Raw genomic sequence first — 27898 nt, forward strand, 5'->3', positions numbered from 1 at the left:
AAAAGGGTCTGAAGAAAGTAGAATAAAATATTCCAAATAAAAGTACTTGACTGTTACTGTAATGTAGAAAAATAATATATTTAATTCAAATTTACATTAAGTACATGTTTCCATGTGAGATTTGTTCAATACAGAAGAGTCATGACAACATATGCTGTGAAATAATATTGGAAACATACAAAACATAACATAATAGGCATACTGTATATAGAAATATTTTTACTTAAGTGTTGGCACACACACTTTTTTAGTTTAAATTTCACTATCCTTCACACCACTGGTGAAGTGCAACTCTTACTTAATGTGCAGAGTATATAATTACAGAAAATAAAATGCTTAGCCAAACTATATATAAAATGGAAATGTCTGTCTATTCGAGATTGGAGGGGTGAGGGGGGGAGGATAGGGAGATGGGGTGGGTGAAGGGAGAAAATGGGGGGAGATGAGGGAAGGGGGATTTGGGAAAAGAAGGGTGAAATGGGGTTAAGGAGGGGAGAGAGAGACACTATCTCGGGCCTCATTCATCCATGTATTTGTCATAGTTATCGCTGCATAGATACTGTTGGCCTCTGCTTTCTTTCTTGTTGTAGGTTAATCTCTAATTTTGTTTTAGGAGTTTTCCTACTTGTTGGGCAAATGGATGCCAGTGTAGAGTGCGGCCCCTCACAGTTGAGGCATTTGGGGTTTATTTTGTCTTTGCACTCCCTGAAAGTGTGATCTTGCTGATCGCATTCAGAACATGCTTTAACATTCTTCTGATTTGTAAGTTGAAGCTGTGTGCTCATACTTGTATCAGGTCCAGCACCGAGTTATACCATAGTATTCTTCTAGTTCTATATTCTAGTTGATTGTGCTCAGGTGGTAATATTTGCAGTAAAATGTCTGAGTAGAGGGCCTTTTATGCCATGGGTATTTCTTCGAATCTGACTTTCATCATGGATTTCATATTTGGCATAAGAATTACTACTACTAGCTTGGTCCATCCATTTTTTGCTTCTATGTCTTGGAGGATGCTTTCAGGGGTATCATCTGTGAGTGACTCGTCAAGTCTCTTGAGGACTACTGACTTCTTGGTGTTCAGCTCTAGGTAGCATACTTCATCCTCATCTTGGTAGCATAGTGTTATGAGTTCCTGGTGGGTATTAATCTGGAGAATCTTAAGTTGAGACTGGCCAAAATTTGGGTAAATTCATTTTGTTTATTGTCACCTATTCCTCCCTCCAGAAGACAGATTTTTACTCTGTGAGCTCTCATTGTTTCAGATATTGTTGCTCATTCTTTCTTGTTTCATGTTTCTTCCTATTCCCCCTTTCCTGTCTAGGAATAAGCTCTCCTTAGCTGAAAGTTAATCACTCTATCCTTCCACTTGATTGGTTACACTCGCAGAGGTCAGCCCTCAAGTGACTTATTCTACCTATGTCCTATGTTTGGAGAGAAGGTCCCCTGAGACAGACCTAAATCCTGCTACAAGGGAGCACAGAACCCCAAACAAGTGGCTCCCCCAGATTTTAGAGATAACCGCATTGGCCACAGCACCATTCCACTTGATTTGTTGACAGTGACAAAGTGAGAAGAGTGGGGAAGACAAGTCTTATAATTAAGTGTACCAGACACTCCCTCCTGACACCGGCGGGCTCGGGGAGTAGAAGAACTCCTGAAACAAACTCCAGGTATGCAACCCACAACAGTTGCCAAATTCCTGAGTACCTATTTACTACTCTTTGAACAAGAGGCACCAGATGAAAAGAAAACTTGCCCCACTGTTTCTATCCTACCTGGGATTAAGCCCGAGTCCCTCAGTTGTGAGTCAAGGACGTAGACCACTGTGCTACAGGACTGTAACAAATTTAAATAAAAGTAATTCATAGATGTTTTTGTGCAATTACAATACTTTCAAGAAATACAAAAATTCCATGGATTATGTTGTAAGCTATTGTGATACTTGAAGAAAAGTTTGTTAATCTCTTCTGTACATTGCTATGAACAAGTCAACTGTTCTTATTGGAACTGTATCATAAATATGTACTTAAACTAAAGCATATTCAAAAAATGTTGAGCTTGTAAGCATTCTAATTTAATATATCACATAATCACTTCAAATACTGACGGTATATTTTTTGTTATGGATAACTAGAATGAAAAATGACTATTTGCTTCACTTACCATACATGCTCAGTGTATAACTGATAGAGAATAATGATGCTTAACATCAACACTACTCCTGCTTGCATCTCTACTGTATATAATGTAGCAATAAAAATTATAGTAGTTCCCCCTTCAATACCTCCAATTGCTATCTGTGATTACTTCCTGTCCTTGAATCCCTAATGCAGTTTGTTTACATTTGTTTTACAAATGTTTTTGTTGTGCACTTTAATCGTGCAATATATTGCTTTTAATTTGCAGAGTCATTTAACAATTAATTAGATTTCCTTGAAAGAACTTTCAAGGAAATCACTAGTGTTGTCGATACACAATTACATATAGAGTTCAATGTCAGTTTTATTTACAATTATACAGTTAGAAGCTCTACTCACTTCTAACATTAAGGTTTTTGTTACATTATGAAGCTTTTATAGAAAAAGACTCTGTCTCCTTAATGGTACCATCACTGGAATGTCTTCATTAAAATAGTTTCATCTTTTTCTTTTGCCTTTAGCCTTTTTCTTTCTGCCACGCTTTTTGGAGGATGCATTCGGGGATGTTTTTGATTCTGTCTTTTTTAGTGATGTCCTGCAAAGGAATAAAAAGTGTTACATGTTGTGAGAGAGAGAACTCACTGTCATCAATATCACTACACTTTTTCACACACTTTGGTGAGAAGGCAACTGGAAGGATTGGACAAATATCATAGAAAAGGATGGCTGAAGATATTCTGTAACACCCAACCTTTCAATACCACCTTCCATACTCATGATAAACACCTGAAACTAGTACCATCAAACTTTAACCAAATATTCATACAAGCAGCATTTAAGCCGTGTAAATTGCTAGGGATAAATAATAAATTGGTTGACACCCAAATGTGGGTCGGCACCCAAGTGTGGGGTTGGTATCTCTTAAAACTTGAATTCTCATACTGCATGGTGTCCTCCAAACTCCATACAAATCAAGTAATACTTCTGGCTGAGATACTTTTAGGTCCATCATGGATCAGATGGTAGTGCCTGTGCCTGAGGAGTTCAGGGACATGGGTTCAATCCCATCATTCAGTTTCAATATTTTTCTCACAGATCTATCACATTCTTCTTATTTCACCGAGCAATAATTTGTTTTATTCCCTGCTAACACACTGCATTATGTGCACCATTCACAGCCATACCATATTTTCTAATGCACACTTGCCATATTTGTCTACTCATGAGGTATGAACGCCCACTGAAAATGGCATGACCATAAAAATATACATCATACATAATACCATAACAACGTAATATATCTGAGAAAATCTCTGGAGCGAGACTGGGCAATGCCGCGCCCTGTGCCTCCAGAGTCCTGGTATATCTGGGTGGATCCCAGGTTGCATAATCTTTAGCATATCGGTGTCCAATGATTAAGATGCGCATCTGGGGGTTGCTTTAGATGTTTTGATCCCGTCCTACTCCAAAGAGTTTTTCTAATATACATCATGTGAACTAAATTAGCCTGAGGTGTTCTAAACTTATAAGACACTAGATGTCTGATCTATCAGTTTTATTTACTATGTCAAAACAACTACAGATTTTTTTTACTTTTCAAATGATTATCTGGGTAAACATCATAAGATGCAAATTAAATGTGCTTTAAATTTGAAAGAAGTTTGGTAAAATATGTGAGATTTTGATTAGTAAACATTAGTACACAAAATGATTAACCCACAATGACTGTCTTGCAAGGGACTCAAGACACACTTAAGAAACAGAGAAAACAATACTAACTTGGAACCTCTAGGAGTGGTAGGTGCAGGGGCTGGTCTTTTTCTTGATGGTTGCAGTTGCTGTTTCACAAGATCCCCCATTTTACCTTGTTCTGCTAACATAGCCAGGAATGTGATGATAAACTGATCGTAATTGTGAGTTCTCCTACTGTCGTCAATCTGTTGACAATTACACTATTAAACCTTTCAATTAAATATGTAACCCAACCCACTCATATGAAATTAAATTTATCACATTTCAATCTGTCCTGGTCCCTTATCGCATTGTAACAACTTGATAATGGTTCAGGATGAACTGAAACGTCGTCACGACTTGATAATGGTTCAGGATGGACTGAAATGTCGTAACTTTAATTTATTTTCATATATGTAGGTTAGGATATTTGTGTTTAGTCACATTACTGTATTGTGAAAATTTCTGTAATACTTTCAATGCTGATAAACAAAGAATACTATACATCTAAACAATCGGTGTACATTGTCAATGCATTTAGTTGTACAAATTGTTGTACAAATTGTTTTGCCTAATCTTTCTGATGGTGTTTTCTCTGTTTTGGATAGATCTTTGATCCCCAAGCTTCCCTCACCATTCTGGCACTGACTCCTGGTAGGACAGAATCAAGCTCAGAGGCACTGTGCAATTCAAAGACTTGGCTATTTGTAGTGCAAAAGCTTGAGAACGCTACCAAGTTCCCACTCACCCACCCACCCACCCACCCACACACACACACACACACACACACACACACACACACACACACACACACACACACACACACACACACACACACTATTTTGGACACTATAATTGGACAGACTTGATGCTAGGCAAGGAAGTGAATGAGATGTATGGCAAGTTTTGTGAAATATATGATAAAGGCACAAAAAAATTTATACCAAAACAGAGATGCAGGACCAGAAAACAGGATTGGTTCGACAGAAATTGTGAGAGGGCAAGAGACCAAAAGACACAAAAATGGAATCAGTATAGGAAGAGGCCAAACCCCCAAACATACCAGCGATACAAAGATGCGAGAAACAATTATACAGCAGTAAGGAGAGAGGCAGAAAGAAATTTTGAAAAAGGGATAGCAGATAAATGTAAAACAGAACCGGGCCTATTCTACAAATTCATAAACAACAAATTGCAGGTAAAGGATAATATCCAGAGGTTGGAAATGGGAAACAGATTCACGGAAAATGAAAAGGAAATGTGTGAAACATTAAATGAAAAGTTCCAAAGTGTGTTTGTACAAAATGAAATCTTCAGAGAACCAGACACAATAAGAATTCCAGAGAACAACATAGAGCGGATAGAGGTGTCTAGAGATGAAGTGGAAAATATGCTAAAGGAGCTCGGGAGGAACAAAGCAGCTGGCCCAGATGGCGTTTCACCATGGGTTCTGAGAGAATGTGCATCTGAGCTCAGCATTCCACTTCACCTGATTTTTCAGGCATCCCTGTGTACAGGAATCGTAGCAGACGTGTGGAAACAGGCTAACATAGTTCCAATCTACAAAAGTGGCAGCAGGGAAGACCCCCTCAATTATAGACCTGTATCATTGACAAGTGTAATAGTGAAAGTATTGGAAAAGCTAATCAAAACTAAATGGGTAGAACACCTGGAGAGAAATGATATAATATCAGACAGACAGTATGGTTTTCGATCAGGAAGATCCTGTGTATCGAATTTACTCAGTTTCTATGATCGGGCCACAGAGATTTTACAGGAAAGAGATGGCTGGGTTGACTGCATCTATCTGGACCTAAAAAAGGCTTTCGACAGAGTTCCACATAAGAGGTTGTTCTGGAAACTGGAAAATATTGGAGGGGTGACAGGTAAGCTTCTATCATGGATGAAAAATTTTCTGACTGATAGAAATATGAGGGCAGTAATCAGAGGCAATGTATCGGAATGGAGAAATGTCACAAGTGGAGTACCACAGGGTTCAGTTCTTGCACCAGTGATGTTTATTGTGTACATAAATGATCTACCAGTTGGTATACAGAATTATATGAACATGTTTGCTGATGATGCTAAGATAATAGGAAGGATAAGAAATTTAGATGATTGTCATGCCCTTCAAGAAGACCTGGACAAAATAAGTATATGGAGCACCACTTGGCAAATGGAATTTAATGTTAATAAATGTCATGTTATGGAATGTGGAATAGGAGAACATAGACCCCACACAACCTATATATTATGTGAGAAATCTTTAAAGAATTCTGATAAAGAAAGAGATCTAGGAGTGGTTCTAGATAGAAAACTATCACCTGAGGACCACATTAAGAATATTGTGCAAGGAGCCTATGCAATGCTTTCTAACTTCAGAATTGCATTTAAATACATGGATGGCGATATACTAAAGAAATTGTTCATGACTTTTGTTAGGCCAAAGCTAGAATATGCAGCTGTTGTGTGGTGCCCATATCTTAAGAAGCACATCAACAAACTGGAAAAGGTGCAAAGACATGCTACTAAGTGGCTCCCAGAACTGAAGGGCAAGAGCTACAAGGAGAGGTTAGAAGCATTAAATATGCCAAAACTAGAAGACAGAAGAAAAAGAGGTGATATGATCACTACGTACAAAATAGTAACAGGAATTGATAAAATCGACAGGGAAGACTTCCTGAGACCTGGAACTTCAAGAACAAGAGGCCATAGATTTAAACTAGCTAAACACAGATGCCGAAGAAATATAAGAAAATTCACCTTCGCAAATAGAGTGGTAGACGGTTGGAACAAGTTAAGTGAGAAGGTGGTGGAGGCCAAGACCGTCAGTAGTTTCAAAGCGTTATATGACAAAGAGTGCTGGGAAGACGGGACACCACGAGCGTAGCTCTCATCCTGTAACTACACTTAGGTAATTACACTTAGGTAATTACACACACACACACAAAAAAAAAAAAAAAAAACTGGCATTTCATTACATTTATTGCTTAATATTTTGAAACTGCATTTTTAATTAGTAAAAAATATTAACATTTATCTAGGTTTCTCAGGGGCTTACCTTGTAACGTTTTCTTTTGTCAAGTTCATCCTTTAGTAAATTTTCACATGATGTTATTTCTGTTCCAAGTACATTGACAAGTGTGAGAAGATCTGTGGGTGCAAATGTTCCATCTTCCAGGGACTTTGTATAGTCTGAGTCCCAATCACTTTTATCTAGCAGAAAAAGAGACAAGATTTAACAAAAACGCAATATTATCAGCATGAACGCCTTAAAAACTGGTCATGACTATCGGAAATTTTGAAACTAAATACTAATTCCTAACATACCTAGCAAATGAGGTCATGTTAGGCAAATACTAACGCTAACTAACCACTAATTTACCTAAGTGAATCACTCAAAGAACTCGGTTTTCAGGGCTTTTCATAGAGAATGGGATATTGCCACATCATCTGACTATTTATTCATAATACATATCTTATATAATCTTTAACCCTCAAACTGCACCTTTATTTCAAAGTACTACTCTGTAGTGAACTTAAAAAAAAAATAAAGTATTGATAACCCTTAAGAATCAATTGCATATGGCGAATGCACACACGAGGAAACTGCGAACGCAATTGGAACACTATAAGGGTTAAAGTGCAATCTCATAAAAAATATTCTAGTACATATTGGAACTCTGGAGAAATGCTAAGACAACAAGGATCTAATACTTACATCTGGTATCATATTCTGTATCATCCTTCACATCATTACCATCTTGCTTGAGATTAATATCTGATCCTAATGCACTAGATTCATAACTTTCCGAACTTAATGTCTGGTTATTACAGCTTTCCATTAGTTCAAGAGACATGGGATCCATTTTGATGCCACCATCTGAAATAAGGAGTAACATTCAAGTATACAGGAGATTTACAAGAATTTCCTCTTCAAGAATAGATATCATAGAATTCAGAACATGCAAATGATTCTTTGGTACTTTCATGATACTGATGATTGACAGATTCAGCACACATCATGCCAGTCATGCAACTCATCATCACTTTCTGACTTTTCACTTTTTTGCAGTAACATGGAACCTTTCATGTTACCGTCCTCACTCAGCATCACTCAATCTTTCACCACTGCCCATTCTCATTCTCATCTCGGATATAAACAAAAATACTAGTCACAGTTTCATGTCATCCTTTGCAGTTACAGAAATCAGCATGAAAATTTCCTCTGTAGAAGACACTCAAAAACTCAAAGCCAATATTAACACAGTCTTCAATTGGTTAATGGAAAATGACAAGGTTTAACAGTGATAAGTTCCAGGTACTTAGGAATGGTGGAAATAAGGAACTGAAACACTTACTCATAGAAGGAAAACAACATGTAAAAGATCTGGGAATTATGATGTCTTACAACTTGACATTTAGTGAACATAACCGAGCAAATATAGCGGCGGCCAGGAAAATGAGAGGATGGATTATGAGAACATTCAGATCCAGAGATCCCACAGCAATGCTGATAATATTCAAATCACTGGTGCTGTCCTGTCTTGAGTACTGCTCAGTACTCACTTCCCATTTGAGAGCAACAGAGATTTCTGAAATAGAGTGAATACAGAGAACTTATACAAAACTCATTAAAGATTTCCCAAGTTACAGTAATTGAGATATTCACACATTTTCAATACAGCTTATTAAATACCACTAACCGAACACTGGAGAATTATTGCAACTTGTTAATGGTGTCTGGGGATCTTCGTCCATTGAGAACTTGTTTAAACTTCCATCTTCAAACTCCAATCTTTTAGCAACTGTGTGCAATGATTCCGCACCTGATATAGGTACCTCTACACTGCAAGGCGTGTCGATGGTTCCTGAAGAAGAAAGATTTTCCCTAATTGAACATATGGGCAAAAAACTTAAAAATCTATTAGTAGAAAGTTTAGACTGTCAAAATACCTAAGTACAATGAAACTGTTCAACTGTGCATTGTAAATAAGGACAACATCCAAAGAACTTAGTGTCACCATGTAACAGAATTATGTTCAATAAAGTAAACAAATTACCTTTTGTTAGCTTAATTATAAATAACATTTGGCCTCGAATTGTATACATCTTTTATATAAATTAAACGTTACAGTAGCACACACTGTCCATACGTCTTTCTACTATACCAGTATTTTAATAAAATGAAGGGAATATGTAATTATGAATATAAAGGAACTTCTTTCATTGGCACTGTATGTCAAGCAACGTAATGTTAATGTTGAACCTGTGTCCAATGATAAGAACACATATTTCTGCCACGCAACTACCTCTAACAAGAGTACCAGTATATTTCATTATTGGCAGGTGGCTACCTGAAAACCAACATCCTGAATATCCTAATATATAATGGTTGATTCCTGTAGTATTTTGTAAGTGGTGAGCATATCTCCTCTTTTTCTTCTATCTTCTAGTTTAGGTATGTTTAACGCCTCTAGTCTCTCTCTCTCTCGCAACTCTTGTTTTCAGTTCAGGAAGCTATTTTGAAGCATGCCGTTGGACCTTTTCCAGTGTACGTGCTTCTTGAGATTTGAGCACCATACAACTGCTGCATATTCCAATTTTGGTCTCACAAAGTTATGAACAATTTCTTTAGTATTTCACCCTCCATATAATTAAGAGCAAGTCTGAAGTACAGTATATCTGGGTGGATCCTTTTCCAGTTTATGTCCTTCTAGAGATATGCATCGCTTCTTGGAAAGCGACGCATAAGCTCCTCTCCCAATATTCTTTGTGTGTTCCTCTGGTCGACAGCTTACTATCCAAAACCACCTTTAGGTCTCGTTCTTTATTAGAGTTCTGTAATGCATTTCTACATAATTTGGAAGTTGTGTGTGGTCTATTTTCTCTGATTCCACATTCCATAACATGGCATGTGTTCACATTGAATTCCATTTGTAACCTGATGCTCCAAGCACTTATTTTATCTAGATCAATTTGAAGGGCATTACAATCGTCTGCATCTCCTATCTTCCCCAGTATCTTATCATTATCCGCAAACATGTTCATAAAATTCTGTATTCCTACTGGCAGATCATTTATGTAGACGATGAACATTACTGGTGCAAGAACTGAACCCTGTGGTAGTCCACTAGTAACACTTCTCCAGTCAGATACATTGTCTCATGATTACATGATTATTGCCATCATCTGTCTGTCTGTTAGAAAATCTTTCATCCATGTCAGTAGACTCCCTGTCACCCCTCCAGCATGTTCGTTTCCAGAACAGACTCTTGTATGGGACTCTATCAAAAGCCTTCTTTAAATCCAGATACACAGTCAACTCAACCACCTCTTTCCTGTAGACCTCAACCACCTCTGTGGCTCTATTATAAAAATTAAGATGATTTGTTACCCAGGATCTGCATGTTCAAAAACCATACAGTCTGTCCATTATGTCATTAGTCTCAAGGTGTTCTGTGTGATGGTTCTGGTGTTTGGAGTTCCTCCTTTTAGTGGGGGTTCTATCGCCTTGCATGTGTTTTTGAATGGGTTGTTACAGATTTTCCATCCAATACCTGACTTTGGCATGCAGTTTCTCAGGGTGTGCTTCTGGTATTTTTAGATCCTGATAACCATTCCTGTTACCTCCATCATACAGTCTGCTGAGTTCAGGGGTCTTTTCATCTATCCTCAGGTGAGAGCCATTTGTCAGCACTGGACTTTGGTTGGGCACATGAGGGTTAGGATTGTTTGCCTGTGATAATGCTCATTTGCCTTACCTGTCTCAAATTTCATTTGTTTTTTAAGCAATAGCTTAATCTTCTAATCTTCCTGGTTATTTTTTTGTTTTGTTCCGAGTATATCTTTGATCACCAAGTTCCCTTCCCCTCCTGGCTCCTGGTTGGTCAATGAGGATCTCAGAGACCTGGCGATTAGGAAGCCATTTTCAAGGCTTGGCTTCCCTAGACTACAAGCTACATGGAGCTACAAAAAAGGCCTCACAGAAAATGTAAATTAGGGATATAAAAACAGTGTTACTAATACGTACCGGAAAAGCTTGAAAGGGCAACAACTGGAGTTGCACTTGGATTAGTAGTGGATGTTACAGAATGAGTTGTGGTGACTGGTGCAGCACCCAGGGTCACTGGAGGAGTGGCGGCAGGAGTAAGGCGGACTACAACCAGATGTTGGTACTCACAGCTGGTCGCTGGACTACTCTGCATTGAACCACTGCTAGCCTGTTTATGATTACATAGGAATTTTAGCTTTAGCCCACACATTTAAATTACTATGCATCATTTTGGAAAATGACACATTCTACACCTATATTTTTTCAATATATTATTTTCAGTTTTATAATGATATCTTTTATGTTTCCATAAAAATATATCTTTAAATGTTTACTTATTAAAAATACTTACTCACATTTTATCAAAACCCTTGATATTCACCAATGATTAATTATCTGCATTTCTTTAGTTGATGCCCAATGATCCAAGTGGTTGGGCACAATTTCCTCACTTTCTCCGTCCTATCACAGCTCCTTGTCCTCATATCCCTTTTAAGTGCTATATAGCCATAATGTTTAGCACGTTATCCTCATAATTACGTTGCTTTATCATTTACTGGTCCCCTAAATTTAAAAATCCATCTTCACAGGGACCAGTTTCCAGTTGTGAATTGAAAGGTTGCAAAAATTATCAAACGTGTGACACAATCTAAGAGACAATGTATATATATAAAAAAAAAAATTACCTATTTCAAACCCAATCATCATTACCCTAGGTCCCATTTTCATGGGATGAGGAGGTACTTTGGTTCAGCAGAGAGAACACAGAGAAACGTCCCAACCCTAATATGCAAATATGGATCCTGAAGCACAGTGGTCTACATCCTCGACTCATAACTGAGGGACCTGGGTTCAATCCCTAGAGTAAATAGGTACAGTACTCAAGAGTCTAGGCAACTGTTGGTGAGTGTTGCACTTTTGGAAAAGTCAGTAGTTGGCCTAGGGAAGTTTGCACAATTGTGTGTGTTCTGTATACCCTGCTACAATGAATCTCATACTATACTGTAATCATATTCAATAATACAACTACAGAGTCAACATTATATTATATTACTTCAAAAACAATTCTGATTTTATGCACAACACAGTACATTGGACTCCCTCTTGAATGGACAAATTAATACCATGCCCTTTCCTCACCAACCAGAATTCTACATCCAAGAATGCTATACAGTACTGTATTTCATTATTTTATATAAAAAAAATCATTATACTGTAATGTTATTAGTGCAAACTATATAAATGTCTCTATGCGTATGTTTTCCCAAAAAATCACTTTCTCAAAGTTTGTTCTTAAGAATTTTGTTCAGCAGGGAATGTTCAGTCCATTGGATGCACAGGTTAACTCCATCAAAATATTTCCATTATTATATAATTAAAGTCCAGTGTACTGTACTGTATACATCTGAAAGATACTTCTATGGGTACATGAATAAATTATAATTAGTACAGTGCTTTTTATCATATACTGTATTACTAAGAAATACATTAAAATACCACAAAAAATTAAAGTGGAACAGTCATTAAACAAAAATACGAACCAGTGGGGAATTAAAGGCACTTCCTGCCTCTGATGCCGTGTCAGTGCTTGGAGTAGAAGGGGGACCAGGTGATGTCTCTATGGTTAATGGTGTGGCATAATCTGGTGGTGCCGAAATACTACCTACAGATGGCATACCAAGTAGCTGATGAAACAAATAAGAACGGTAATTTTATAGAAAAGGAATAAGAAGTCAATTAGAACTAACAAAAATCCAGCGTTCAATGTAATGAAACGCTTCTTTCTGGCGGGTCTCCTCAGTGGCGTCCCGATGCTACATGGAGCCATCACGGGAATCCCTCCCAGAAATACCATTTATGGTTGAAGAGAGTGACTTAACTAACAATAAAGCAAATTGTCTATTTACTACTGATGCTTTATATTTTATTTACTCGGTTTATATTTCTGATAATTCTTCTCATATAAAAATTCTCGAAATTGTTTGCTAAATGTTTGTTAAGCTGATTAATATAGCAGAAATTAATTCTTTATTGTACTGTAGTATATATTTGACAGCCTTTGTCGGGTCTGTGGTTGCTTTCTCTGTGGAAGCAAAGAAAATAGGTGCAAATGCAAGGACTATAGAAAATAAGCAAATCTTCTTTCCATAGGTATGAAATTGTATTGTGGCTTATTGGTTAACTGGGTAGAAATAGCTTGTATGTAAAGAGCAGAGAATGTTAAGTGAATATTTAGGTGTGCTGGTCATTGCAAACCAGGATTTAACCAGTACATGCTGTACAGTTATTTTATTGCACATTTTATAAATAATGCTTAGTTTTCATTTAATTAACCCTTACGCTACCCCAATTGCTATTTGCAATTACAGTACTTTCTGTGCACAGTTTCCCCATTGGTGACTTTTTTCCAATTTGATTTGCTAACCATCTCTTGCCAGCTGTACAACGATTCAACAGTTTTAAACAGCTGAGCAGTCCACAGGTTAAATGGCTATGTGATAGCCCTATGTCTGACTCTTAATCTGGCCAGCACAACTTCCCAGCATCTCTGCAGGGAAGCACACTGTTGGAAGATAGTCAGCTTCACCTGAAGAGTAGCAATAGTACAAGGGGGGGAAAGAAAACAGAGCCACTGGCTATTTGCTCTACTTACAGTATATATTTTTAAGTGTAAACAATATACGAGTCAAAGAGGACCATATTTTTTTATTAGAAAATGAGGAGTTAAATGAATTTGTTCACATGTATAGTTTTAATGGTCCAGCTAAAAAGACCAGGTCTTTTTCTTACTTGGAATGTAATAGAAGTGTATTTAAAAGCTTTGTTTTGGGCTGTATTTTGACTTATGGTAGAGACTGTGCTGAAAAGCTAGTGCCAGCCAAAGGATTAAACTATACTTAAATTCTTGTGTTCTGCACATGCTAGACTGATATGCATACTGATGTTATAATAGACAAATTATTAACTCATTCTCTCCCCCAACTTTAAATTAGCTTCTTTATTGTTAGGAATACCAGACTTGTAATTGGTTAAGTTAACTAGTTTTTCATAAACTACCATATTTCCTAAGACATACACAAATTATAAAAAATACAGTACAAGAAACTTATATTTTATTTAAATTACACAACTCTCATTTTTATCTTCTATTTATATATTAACTACTTCATACATCTTAATTTGAATCCCAAAACTACACATTCTGCAACAATCTCGCTTTAGTCTTCTTAAATAACTAACTTAACAACCCATTACATAAATAATATGTAACTTACTTTATAAAATTAAAAGCTAGTATACTGTACTTACTATATCAAATATAATATAAAATATCACTAAATTTGTAATTTAGTACTATTACCACATTCTTATTATTGACTTGTACAGCAGACTTCTGGTTTTGCACAATGGGATTTCTGGAGGGGCCAAATGGTGGCTCCCCATAGCTGGCTTGCTTAAATAGTTCCACACACACACCTGAGTCATATCAGCCTAAGGTGTCCATAATGGCCTGCTGGAAACCAGAGGGCCATTAAGGGCTGTGAGGGCCAGAAGGACGAGAGGGCCAGAGGGCTATAAGAGGAGGCCAGGTCCTCTAGCCTGGCCTCCTTCGGATGCTTCGTTCCTTTTATTTCTTTGAACCTTACAGCTCTCTGTTTTGCTTCACTTATTGTCCAAACATTTCCTTGAAAGCAATTTTAACAATCCCCTGCTTCTTGAGCCTCTGTGAGGGGAAGCCAGGTTCTGGCTCTGGTCTCCAGCAGGCCATTAATGACTCGTAAGGCTGACGTGATTCATATTTGTGGCTCTATCTAAGTGAGGCCCAACCAGAAAGAGGCATTTCATTATATTAAATGCTGGCTTTTTAAACTTTCCACTTATGTGGGGTAAAAATTTTGACCAAACATTAAATTTATTGTAGTCATCTTTTGCTTAGCACTTAGTTGCCAACGTTTGCACCAACATGGATTGATACAGTGTGAGTTTCCGAAGATTAGTTCAATTCTTAAGACTTGCAGGACTATATTAGAACGAAGGCTCTGGAAGGCTACTGAGGGGCCCTCTTGAAGTAACTTACTAATTGATTGAAATTCAAAACTCTCATGGTACATTAACTGAGAATTCAACATTGAAACCACCTGATTTCTGATTTCTGATAAATCAGAAATCAGGTGGTTTCAAATGAGAACTGATTTCACCAGCCAATGGCAACAAAGATCTTGATGCAAAGTTCCTCCAGCCAATGATAACAAAAATCCTAAGGTTTGATTCCAGTATCAAATGGGTTGAAGTACGAGGCGTGAATCCAGCAGACCAGTACAGTACACGTTGTTATTATTTTAAACTGAAGCACATCGTCAGTGTCATTTCATCTTCAATGCTAGGCTTAATGTGGTCTTATACATCACATTTATTCTCCATACAGACTCCAGTAGCATTTACCACCTTCCTGAGGTAATGTTCCACAGCATAAACTTCTTAGTCCTGGAAGACATACTGCTTTACTTTTAATTAAGTAAATGCTATATGGTTTAGTTTGGCAGAGTCACCTGAAGAGCATCCCTGTGCAGAACCAGGAGTCTACTGCTTTTATGTGCTCTAATTCTATTAATATATTGAATAGCTTAAAGCTTGCCTGAAGTGCTGTATGTATGAGCTTTGTAATACACACAGTACATTGTTGTTTACTAAATAGTGTTGTTGATAATACAGTACTATTTCTCCATTGCAATGTACATGCCTACATTAAATTCCATTAATCACTTTCTACTGCATGCACTTATCTCTAAGTCAGGTATCTTATTCCTCCTAGTAATTTGTACCTGTGAACAATTTCATACTAATGAGAAAATACTGAGGCAATATAATGGGACAAAATTTGCTTCCTTGGGCTCCCCACATGCACACACACACACTACCCACTGAACCATGATAAGCTAAATACATTTCAACTGGAAGTACTACCAGACTCACTCGATGGAAGTCACTTGCCGGTACCTCACACGCAGCTAGTTTTACGACATGCCCACCGACCCTCGGGTGTACGTAGTGATGCTTCCCCACCTTTCTAGGGATGAAAGTTCTATCCTATTTACTGCCTTAATATTTTCTCATGGATACAACTCAACACTGGTGTCATTGTGCAGGTTTATACAACTTTGAATACTCTCCAGTAGACTATTTGAGTACACTGTTAATATTACTCGTGTTAGTACCGAGCCTTGTGGGACCCAGCTAATGACACTACTCTAACTATACTACTAACATTATAATCATCTTCCTACCTGTTAGAAAAATCCTTCAAGCCCAATTCTATGTGATCAAACATCCTATACAATCTTTGACATGAGACTAATAACTTTTATAAGTCCCGGGAGATGCAGCCCACACAAACTTTTTCCGAGATTTTGTTTGTCCATTTCTCAAGTCTCGTCAATATACTGAACATAACCCATCCTCAGACCAAGTCCATTCCATCTGGCATTCGACCCCAAAGACGCATTCATCAATTTTAACATGCTGTTCATTCAAAATAGGAATTTTCTCAAATAAAAATTAGTATGTATTGTTATATATTAGAATATTGTGCATATTTAGGCATTGGTTAAGTTAGGTGTTTAGGTTCTGTTGGTGATTATTTGTATTTGTAGTATGTGCATGAAGGATTTGCAGCCATGTGGTTCGAACAAAAGTTGTCAGCGAAGCACTTGTTCAAGAAATATTCGAACGTCATCGGTTGTGAATCGTGTGTAAACCGTTTTCTCATTCATAAACAGGGAATTTGGCAGGTGCATGGAATGGACTTTGGCCTTTGTTTATGAAGGCTGACTGACCGTACGCATTTAATTTCCAATAGAACTTGGTTACTCTCTCTTTTTCCAATTAGAGGCAGGAACAGAACATAAAAGAATTCTTATTCCTTAATGGTCTGCTTTACATGTTAATACATGAACATCTTCTGCAACAGGCACAAATTTCATTTTAGATAACTAACTTATTGTTCAGTCTGGTGTCAATTTCATCAGCTTTCTGATATCTTCTTTGCAAATGTTAGTCCTGTCAAACATTTTCCACTAAACTCCTCTCTTGTCTAAGTGCAGTTAGCTGGCAGACTATAGGAATTGATAATTAACAGGCTATCTGTTTAGTTTTGGACCTCTTATTACAACTTCTACATCTCCTGGGTTTCACAGTGGTACACTATTTCACTCTTCAGTGGTCTTGTACCAATGCTGCTGCCACTCCACCTTTTCTGAGCTGGTTATGCTGCCATTGGCTAATGTATGATCTGCTGTGTTCATTGGACAGGATCATGCAATCAGACAGAATGACAACATACTGGATGGTACCACCAGGGAACTTTTAAAGTGCTATGGAGTCATTGGTGATTAATTAATCTAGCAAAGAATGACAGATCTGTTCATAAATCAAGCCTTAGAGTGCAATTTTCCTACAAATATCCCGTATAAATCTACAAATTTTTAGTAATTTTTGTCTTTTGGTATTATTTTCACATAACAGCATCTTCACTTCCTTCCCTGACGCATTGCAATGACACATTTGTTCAAGACTTCACAAGTCATCAACGCGGAAAACAAGTTAGCACTGATTCGGCAATTTATTTCACCAGTTACACACATTTTAGCCACTTCATGTCTTTATTACTATATTTTGTTCCTTTTTAAGTTCAATGATGCTGGAACATTACAAATACCTGAAACTAGTTTGTTTTGACTTTTGATTTCAGCCTGTGGAGCCGAAACAGACATCTCGTCGCCACACGTACCGGTGGTACGTGTGGTGGCAAGACCACATAAATATACCGTACCAGTATATCTCTCGTCTAGTACATTTTAACACCAGCTCGATATTCTTATAGTAAATATCTATAAATAAGAAACAGGAAAACATAGCTTTATTCTAACCGCAGTGGTGTGCTCTCTCTTGACCGGTGCATGGTGTATCCCGGCCTCGTGGGCAGCATCTTGGGACTCATTCAGGGCCATGTCTGCATAACCTTGAGCCTCCAGCTTTTGAGATGCCGCAACCGCCAAGAGAGATAGGTTGTTACCTTCTTCTGAAGTGAAAATTAAAAGTAATAAAAAAAATAACTGCTTCAATACCACATTCATAATATTCCTAAATACATAAGCTGAATATTTACAGGAAGTGACAGCAGCTTTTAAGCAATTCTCACTAGTCAAAATGCCTTCTGCAAGCTCTCTCAGTAATATAAATAATATAATAGGATTTGAATCGAGAGCAGTCATTTGGCACTACTCAAAATCACAGCAAACCACAGTAACTCATGGTAAGGGGGAAAGCTTATGTTACATAAGCTTTCCCCCTTCCATTTCTTTCTTTCTCTTTCCTTTTCTTTCTCTCTTCTCCCTTTTTCTGTTCATTGTCTTCTCCTACGCTCCCTTGCTATCCTCTTCTTTTTTCCTATTACTATCTCCTTCGGTGGTTATAATAGGAGCTGCCTCGTATGGGCCAATAGGCCTGCTGCAGTTCTCATTACTACTATCCCCTACACCTGACTTTCCTCCTCAGCTCTCTCTTGCCTATTTATTGCCTGTCCCTACCTCCTCATCACAATCGACTTGAGAATGGTCCAGGACGGACTGAAACGTCATCGTCCCTTCAATTTCTAGTGTGTGGTCTGGTCAACATACTTCAGCCACGTTATTGTGACTCATCGCCTGCACTCTGGTTATCGTTCTGAAATGGTCTCTCCAGGGCACAAAACCAGGGTAGGTTGATACGGGGAGAAGCTGTCACCCATGTAGAAGGTTCCCCCTCTCCCCTCTCCAAGGCACTGAAAGTCTCCTATGGAAAGGCAAACGCCAATACGATTGGTTCCAGCGCCATCACAGGAACTGTCAGAATGAGGCTGAAGGCAACAACGAACTGCCTTAGGGGCTCCAGCTTCGGGGGTTTTACCTTGAAGTTGGTAAAAGAAGGCACAGGGACTCCAAATCCAGAAACCACTGTGATTGGAGCCACAGAAGAATGACCCCACCCTTCTGAAGCAGAGCTTGGGCCGCACGAGCCCCAGGAGGTAGATGTCCAAGTCTTGCACTTACGGGTTCCAGACAGAGATCGTCTACAGAAGAAGAGTAATAATTATTAATTTCATCAATTATTATTATAATTATTATAATAATAACAATTAAATAATAATTATTACTCTTCCTTCTGCTTTATCATGAAGGAAGTCGGCCTCGGGTGAAAGGAGGCTGTGATAATCTCTGTCTGGAACCCGATGATTACACTGCAGCAATGATTGTGCGCCTTGTTACCTTCAGATACCAAATTTTCTTCAAGCAGTTGCTTGTTTTGTTTCACTCATGCTTGCTTTTGAGTCTTTCAATATTTGGTAGATTCCTGATGAACAATGATATCACATTAACGTGATGTATCAATGAGAAAATCAGTAGGAGCCATGAGGAGGATTCAGGACTCCCTAGTGGATTCAGCTGAATCCCAGATTGTATTGCTTTTGACTGTGTCATGGTTTAGGGCCCTAGCTTTGGAGTACCAAGTGGTGGGTTCGAATCCTCCTCATGGCTCCTACTGATTTTCTCATTGATTCCTGATTCCTGATTCCTGGGGATCTGCAGGAGGATGCTCCTTGGCTCCTCCTGATCCTTGGCTCCTGCAGGATCTGCAGGAGCCAGATCCTGCAGCTGGCCCCTAGTAAGCTTGGGTGGGCCTCGGAGGCCTGGTACATTTCCCTAAGGCTTAGCTAGACCAGCACTTAGCATAGAAAGCCAGTAAGGGGAAGGCCCTCCAAGAAAATATTAACAAAAAAATTGCATTATAAAATTCAAGTATTATCAATGCTGCATTTAGTTTGCATGATAAGAATAACTGACATTAAGTGTTATATAAAATTAATATTGTCATTAGAGCTAACTTATTTGTAGATAATGTTTCACTTGTATTTACTTCAACAGATATGCAGTAATAGGATACATAAAACTAGTGCTTATACAAGAGAATGGGAGAGGTGATGCTGGGGAAGCAGATCAATGAGAGTTAGAGATGCAAGGGATTAAGTCTAAATTTGTATACAGTACTTGAAATAATAATTTAATCCTTTGCATCTTTGGTTTTATGATACCTTCATTTCCCACAAATTATTAGGTGGATATATAAATAGGAGCTGTTTTGTATGGGACAAAAGACTAAATGAAATGGCAGAAGGCCTAATCTTAAAGTCTATTCTTTACTTGGCATTTCAATACATCACTGCTAGCACTTTGTGGTTCTCTTCCATCATAACAATTAATAAAATTATGCTAATAAAAGACTAAATGTAACTTATTGATGCACTAGATTCAAATTAATACTTTATTACCAATATCATCATCTGGATGTGACGTGTTAGTGGGTAGTGGTTTCTCTTTGCCTATGTACTGGGGATATTTCTGTCGCACGAACTGATGAAGAGCTTCCAAAATTGTTTCCCTGAAATTAGAAATAAGTGTTTGAAAATTATCAGCTTAAATTACTTTTTTGTTATGGGAGAGAACAAATTACGTTTAGCGTGGGAACATTGATCCCTGGAAGCTACACACAAGGTAAGGTAGCTTACAACTATGTAATACAAATTATCTAAATGAAAACTCCTTCATATTGAAAACCTTAGCTGTATGTCACAGTCTATATTCTATACTATCTTTAACAAGTTTATGCAGTTTGGTAAAAAATCAAGGTCAACAATGTGATATTTTTTTATACTCACCTATTTCTTCTTAATGCTGCAAGTTTTCGTCTATACGCCGTAATTTTATCAGGTACTACTGCCATGAGATTGAAACGAATGTCATGATATGGTTCTCCGCCTGTAGCTATACCAAGCCTGTCAGTTATGACACGACGAAACTTTTCTGTCCAGTCTTCTCCTTCTGACCATGGACCTAATGGGAATGTATTTGGTAAAACAACAAATATAGTGACAAAATGTTTACCAATATTCAGCATGATCCTGTCCAAGGACAGGATCATGAAAGTGAGGGACAGTCAGTGATCTAATTTTAGGAAGCATTGTAGTACAACAGCTCGGAAATAAGAGTAGAATATATTGAAGGCAATTATATACAGTACATATTAAAGGCAAGTATGAACAGCAAAAAGATGCATACATGAAGGGACCACAAAAATATGACGAAATTTAAGATTTTAAGTTAATGCGAGGAAATATGAACAATGCCAAAAGGGAAAACATGAGATGATGTAATATGAATGAAAATTAATATGGGTACAGTACATTCATCCTAAAATATGGCAGGCATTTTTACCATGATCAATTGGAAATGGCTTGAGCCCATCTAATTCAAATAGTCGACCACTAACAGGAACGTAGGAAACAAAATGAAAAGTTTCCGCATTAGACATTCTACTGCTTGTGGGCACTCCTGGAGTTTTGTCTGGTCGCCGACGAGCCTGAGGAGCTGCATGCGAGTTGTGCGCATTTGCTAGTTCTGGTGTATTACCTATTGCCCAGCCCTGTTAAAGACAAAACACACAATAAATTTAAGCTGAAATTTTAAATTTTAATATTGTTAATATATTAACAATATTAAAATAATACAAAATATAATTATCAGAGAAAGTACTAAGCCAGTATGACTATTGCATATACACACACACGGAAGGAATATGAGAACAATAACAGGAACTGGGATATGAGGATTGAGGAAAGGCCCAGTGCCCACCTCCTTGGACAGTCGGGAATCAAACGCTGACCTACTTGATACAAGGTCATCACTGTACCGACTGGTCTAAATTTTAAAGGGAAAATAACCAACATTCAATAGAATATGATACATAGAACTCAAAATTATAAAAGAAACTCCAATATATCAATAAAAATAAACTAAATTTGTAAAATTAAATGAAATTTTATTAGTTTCAGCAAGGCAAAATACCTTGACCAGCTATACATGGAAGCCAACAAAGGAAGTTGGGTCCCACATGTATGGTTATACATCACTGCACACAGTCTGATCAAATACCCCTTCAGAGGTATTTATAAAGTTCCATTTTGAATGCCAAAAGAGGTAAGCAAGTTGTGTTCCCTAAAATTAGAGGATGATGAAGTCTTGGGTTCTTAATAATTATAATTGTATTTATTGTATTCCTACTTTTCAATGGGTCTGTTTTATACCGTGGCTCCTGGTCTCGTAAAGAATCACTTCAGTGTATAAACCTTGAACTAGTCCCTCTAATATTTTCCAGGAGTAAATTATGATGTATCTCTTATATGCAGTCTAAGGAGTGCATTTGAAAAGATTTTAAGTGATCTCAATAATTTAGATATTTTATTGAATGGATTTAGGTAACAAGTGTTTTCTGTAAGTTTTCCAGGTCAGCAACCTCTCCAGCTATTGAATAGGGTTGTTAGTGTGCCACATTCTGGTTCTGGCTCCCAGTATGTCAATGTGAGTTTCAGAGGCCTTGCACTTTTCTCAAAGCGTGTTTTGCAACATACAGAGAGAGCTACCGAGAGAGCCTACTCAGAAAGAAAGAAAAAAGAAAAATTCGAATAGATATGCACTGTAAGGAGTGTTTTTTCCATTGAGCATATTTTTTAATCCAGACAATAGCAGCAGACAAAAGTATTAGGAAGAAATTACCTTTAATGTCAAGTTAACTTGTACAGTACTTGTAAAATAACATAATATTATAACTGACAAAAACCACATGCATTACCTTGTTCTCAGGATTCATTCCAATTGTATGTATCTTGAGACGAGAGAGAGTAGGTCCGAGGTCAAGTGTTGAGCAGTTCAGAAGAACAGACACTAAGGAATGTGTAGCACAGCTGTTTGGCACCATCTGATAATACAAGTTTAATTAGAGCTCTTATTACCATGACTATCAAATTCACACACATCCAAAAAAAATACAGTAAGTACTTTATAATTCCAAATACACACACATTTTATCCTTGGTCATTTACCCAGTGGACACAATATTCAAACGCAATACCAATTCAACGGCGAATCAATGACAAATGTTGATTCAATGTTGAACTAATGCCACTCTTGGATATTGTGTCCCACTGGGTAGCTACAATGCAGTACTATGACAGGAAAAATAATCATCAAGATTTAAGAGGCAACATAAATGATCCATAGAACTTAACCACTAAATTGTAGCTTTACATTTAACATACAGAGCTCTTAAACATCTGTTCATGAAACAGAATTATTATGAATTCTGAATTATTATTATTTGTATGCACAGAAGAATAAGATAATACATTTTTCAAAAAACCTTTTTAAATGAAGTCATTACAAATTAAATTAAGAAAGAGCTTAAAACATATTAAACCCAACATGGCCCACATGTTCCTTGAGTGTTAAGTGCTGTAAAAAGGGCAACCTGTTTCTTGCCTAACAAGAAATTATCAAAAGAAAATACCCAAATACCACTTGATAAATATATTTTTTTTTTTTTTTTTTTTTTTAGTTTAAAGAGGGTGCTGTCATAATAACAACATAGTAAACTTCATAATGTGTTGATGTATAATGTCAAGTGTGTGCAACATTCTATAACTACATTGTATGATTAGTTTATATTAGTTCTACTTCTTACTATCCTCTCATCCTAATTTTTATATAAATTATGCTAATATTTTAATGCTTTGATAGTAAGCCAAACTTTGTTTTATGTATCACCATTCAAATCTTAGCTGAATATCACTCACTTTATGACAAAACTGCAAGCTCAGTTTTGATTCCCATACACCTGTTTGGTTCATTCATTATTATAGTGATTTGTATAAGTTGTTACAAATAAAGTTTCTGATTCTGATTTAGATACAGTAATTATAATAACTACATGCCATGCTGTTATTGTGACACTCTTTTGTAATTAATGTACTGATATTTTTATGTAAACTTTCCAAATTATGAATGTACAACAATTTATGAATATAGTTTTTTTTATTTGACTGATTTCATCATAGTATACATACTGTATATTACAAATTTCAAATCAATTCACAAATACTGATATGCAGTACAGTATGTTTAGAAGTACAGTATCTGGCAAGGAAAACTTAAAATAATTTTTTTTTTTAAATACTGTAATGGTACATGCAGTACTGGTGTTGTCCTAATGGGGGATAACTAAAGTGACACACATATATAAAATAATGATGAATCGTGAACCATAGCTAAATTTGAAGCAAAATTTTTTATTTAACTTTGGGTCTGCATATTTTTTTACTATGCTGACTTACTTATTATAAACTTACAAGTTACAAATAATAAACTTACTTGTTGTGCAAAAAACATATTGTTGACTACATTTTCATCCTGAACGTAATTATCTGGATTTTCTACCACTTTTCTCCTAGAGCGTCTCTCTTCTATCCACCTGAAACATAGCTGGATTAACTCTCACACCTGCCATTATTTTGCTTTATTAAACTTACATTGCACAAAGAATCAGAACCTTAACACGAAGCTGCTCTGCCAATTAAAAATACTACAACGCGGTGCACATGATTAAACAGAGTTAACAAATCAAATGGGAAAAATTGCATATGTAAACTGGAGCAGTAAAAGATAATTATCAGGAAGGAGCACTAAGCCATTACATCTGTATAGCACTTGCAAGGGTTGGGATACAAGGATAAGTATTTGGAATAGGATAGAGGGAAGGAATTGTGCCCAGCCACTTGCACGGGTGGGGATTGAACACCGACCTGCAAGAACCAAGACCATTACTTTACCATCCAATCCAAGTGATTGGATAATCATTCTTTACCTCTATCCTATCCCAAGGGATAATGATATATCTAACTAGTAGCTCATAATTAATATTACTGAGACCATCAGTAGGAGCCACGAGGAGGATTTAGACCTGCACACTGGGTACTCCCAAGCACACGCCTTAGACCACTTAACTAAGACACGTTTTTGAGCATGTCATTGTTAAGTAGTGCAAAGTTCATGCTTGAGTGTACTGTGAGTGCAGGTTCAAATTCTCCTCGAGGCTCCTACTGATTGTCTCAGTAATACTTCACAATAATGTGATTTTCTTATATATTCATATTAATGTAAAGAGTCATTCCTGAAATACCATAAAATGCATATATAATCTCTGTGATTAATGAAACATAAGTGAATATCTACAAATAAGTCAAAATAATGTGGCTGAAAATTAATCATCCGACACACATGGGTTAACCCCATTGGTGAAAAAGCATTTCCTGTTGTCTGTCCAACATTGTGGCTTGTTTTGTGAGAAGTTGTTGCCCCTTGTATGCATTGTATGTGACCTTTTAAAGAAGTGCTCTGGATTAATATCCTTCAACTTGTTCAGCATTTTAAAAGTTTCTATAAGATCTGCTCTGTCATGTCAGATATGAAGTGTTGGTTGTCCTGTAGTTCTCAACCTTTCCTGGTATGAGACAACATAGTTCTGGGTTGTTTGTCGCTTTGCGTTGCATTTTCTCCAAAGCAGACATGTCCTCCTGAAGATGAGGACTATGCATGGGCATGGATACAGTAGTCCAAATGGGGGTGCACCAGAGTTTTGTACAGTTGAATAACCACTCAGAATATATATAACCCCTTTAAAGGTCTAAAAACAAATTTAATACCTGCAAGGCACTCAAAGTTAAAGATTAAAGTATTAATATTTATAAAAATGCTTGTTAGGTAGTCATGCAATTTTTAAATTTTATAGATATCTAAATTCAGTGTGGTCAGATAAATTTAGAAAATAAAAATAAACTACTGGCGAGTACCTAGCATTAAATTTGATCTTTCACTTACCTGAATAGAAAAATAAACCCGAACACTTTGCCTTCAAATGACTTTTGCAGATCGTATATTTCCTCAACTTGAACTCCTCGTACTCCCATGTCCTCCAAAAGTAGCGTGAACAATCCTGCAAATGAATAATTATGTTGATTTATTATATAGCATATATACTTGTTTCAGCAGCCAACTGAAAAGGCAAAAGGAACACCTGAAATAAAAACTTAAGAATGTACAAACATATAGTACAGTACTGTCATGAGGGGGGTAACTACTGTAATTAGATAAGATATTTATTCAGGCAAAGGTACACACTGTACATTAAAAATGAGTTACAAAAATAATGTCGGATTAATAGATAAGAGCTAGTACTGTACATACAATACCTGAAGCCACTAATACGCACAGCATTTCAGGCAAGTATTAAATTAAATCAGGCAATTAAAAGCAAACACACACAATATCAATTAATGAGGATGAATGATTAACCATTTAAGCAAAATTTGAAGCAGGAATTTTATCTAACATTTGGTCAGAGAGAAAGTTACAATCCAGAAACAAAGTAAATGAAAGAATGTATAAAGGGTATACAATTTAAGGTAATTATCGGGAAAACACTAAGCCATTACAATTATATAGCCCTTTGAAGGGAAATAGGACAAGGATTTAGTATAGGACTGAGGAATGGAATGCATCCAACCACTTTAGTTGGCTGCAATATAAATGGTTCCTGCTTGACACCTGCTTGATGGGGTTCTGGGAGTTCTTCTACTCCCCAAGCCTGACCCAAGGCCAGGCTTAACTCGCGAGAGCTTGGTCCACCAGGCTGTTGCTTGGAGCGACCCACAGGCCCACATACCCACCACAGCCCGATTGGTCCAGCACTTCTTGAAGAAAACAATCTAGTTTTCTCTTGATGGCCACGGTTGTTCCGGTAATATTTCTTATACTCGCTGGGAGTACGTTGAACAACCATGGACCTCTGATGTTTATACAGTGTTCTTCGAGTGCCTATGGCACCCCGGCTCTTCATTGGTTTTATTTTGCATTTTTCTTCCATAGTGTTCATTCCAGTATGTTGTTATTTTATTGTGTAGATTTGGTACCTGGCCCTCCAGTATTTTCTACATGTCTTCTATGGAATAAAACATCAGTCATATGGTGCCCAAACACTTGGACTGGTCAGTACAGCATTGGCCTCACATCTTGCACGCTGACATTCAATCCTTGATTGTTCAAATGGTTGGGTACCATTACTTCCCTCCTCCTATCCCAAATACTTATCCTCATATCCCTACCAGGTGCTATATAGTCATAATGGCTTATTCACCCTAGTTGTATTCACCTAGTTGTGTTTGCGGGGGTTGAGCTTTGCTCTTTTGGCTCGCCTCTCAACTGTCAATCAACTGTTTACTATCTACTTTTTTTTCCACACACACCACACACACACACACACACCCCAGGAAGCAGCCCGTGACAGCTGACTAACTTCCAGGTACCTATTTACTGCTGGGTAACAGGGGCATTCAGGGTGAAAGAAACTTTGCCCATTTGTTTCTGCCTCGTGCAGGAATCGAACCCGCGACACAGAATTACTTGTCCTGCGAGCTATCCACCAGACTACGAGTTCTTCTTCTGATAATTACCTCACCTTATATCATAGTCAAAATAAATGGATGTTTTCAGTTTGTAGGGGACTCTTTCACCTAGGAGTAATGGGGTACCAGGGAGTTAATCAACTGTTGTCGGGTTTCAAAACCCTTTCAAAATAGAAAACTCATTTAAAACACATTTTATGGCTGCCAATATTCATTGCAACATCACACTATGATGATAATCCCTGGAGAAAACGCCGTGATACAAACATTAACCAAATTATTGTTTTAATCCTAGTTCATTTTAACATCTGTAACCGGTACAAACAAACGCTGGATCAAAGAAGATATATCAGCGGCAGAAACACACATGAGAGCACAATAAACCCCATTATCACCACACCTGGATCACTCTCGAGTTCAAGCCAGCCATCAGCAAGGTTGTTGATGTCTACTGGCATGGATATTAACATCAAACACAGTGAAAGTTGGCCACAACTGGTCAGCCACGGCTCAAACTTGTGTTTACATCCCTCACTACAGCTCCCCAATGTTGCCACGTCTCTACTTCATCAACCTAGCGAACATTTCTAC

General features: G+C 37.3%; 1 protein-coding gene across 3 annotated transcripts; it reads right to left on the reverse strand.

Annotated features, from left to right (window-relative positions):
• Nucleotides 1–51: 51 nt before the first annotated feature.
• Nucleotides 52–27861, reverse strand: caly (ubiquitin carboxyl-terminal hydrolase calypso). Of its 3 annotated transcripts, none has more exons than XM_045744767.2 (15): nucleotides 27708–27852; nucleotides 25725–25839; nucleotides 24219–24318; nucleotides 22645–22770; nucleotides 21231–21438; nucleotides 20675–20849; nucleotides 20288–20397; nucleotides 17850–18001; nucleotides 12465–12608; nucleotides 10903–11092; nucleotides 8576–8740; nucleotides 7591–7752; nucleotides 6931–7085; nucleotides 3918–4075; nucleotides 52–2733 (listed from the first exon to the last, which is right to left on the reverse strand). In XM_045744767.2, exons 1-15 carry the CDS (start codon nucleotides 27775–27777, stop codon nucleotides 2637–2639), a joined length of 2127 nt encoding a protein of 708 aa, XP_045600723.1. In that variant the 5' UTR covers nucleotides 27778–27852; the 3' UTR covers nucleotides 52–2636. The 3 variants fall into 3 exon arrangements, with proteins under 3 accessions (XP_045600723.1, XP_045600724.1, XP_045600725.1); XM_045744768.2 differs by having other exon boundaries at nucleotides 2485–2733; nucleotides 17850–17998; nucleotides 27708–27861; XM_045744769.2 differs by lacking the exon at nucleotides 12465–12608 and having other exon boundaries at nucleotides 2485–2733; nucleotides 27708–27861.
• Nucleotides 27862–27898: the final 37 nt, after the last annotated feature.

The sequence above is a fragment of the Procambarus clarkii genome, chromosome 8 (assembly GCF_040958095.1).
Source record: "Procambarus clarkii isolate CNS0578487 chromosome 8, FALCON_Pclarkii_2.0, whole genome shotgun sequence".
NCBI lineage: Eukaryota > Metazoa > Arthropoda > Malacostraca > Decapoda > Cambaridae > Procambarus > Procambarus clarkii.

Excerpts from the sequence above, each read along its gene's own strand:
- caly (XM_045744767.2), bottom strand. The coding sequence starts at position 27,777 with ATGTTAATATCCATGCCAGTAGACATCAACAACCTTGCTGATGGCTGG. Across the intron at positions 20,850-21,230 it reads GCCATTTCCAATTGATCATG|GTCCATGGTCAGAAGGAGAA; the intron begins GTAAAAATGCCT and ends CATTCCCATTAG. Across the intron at positions 18,002-20,287 it reads ACATCCAGATGATGATATTG|AAGAAGGTAACAACCTATCT; the intron begins GTAATAAAGTAT and ends TTTTCACTTCAG.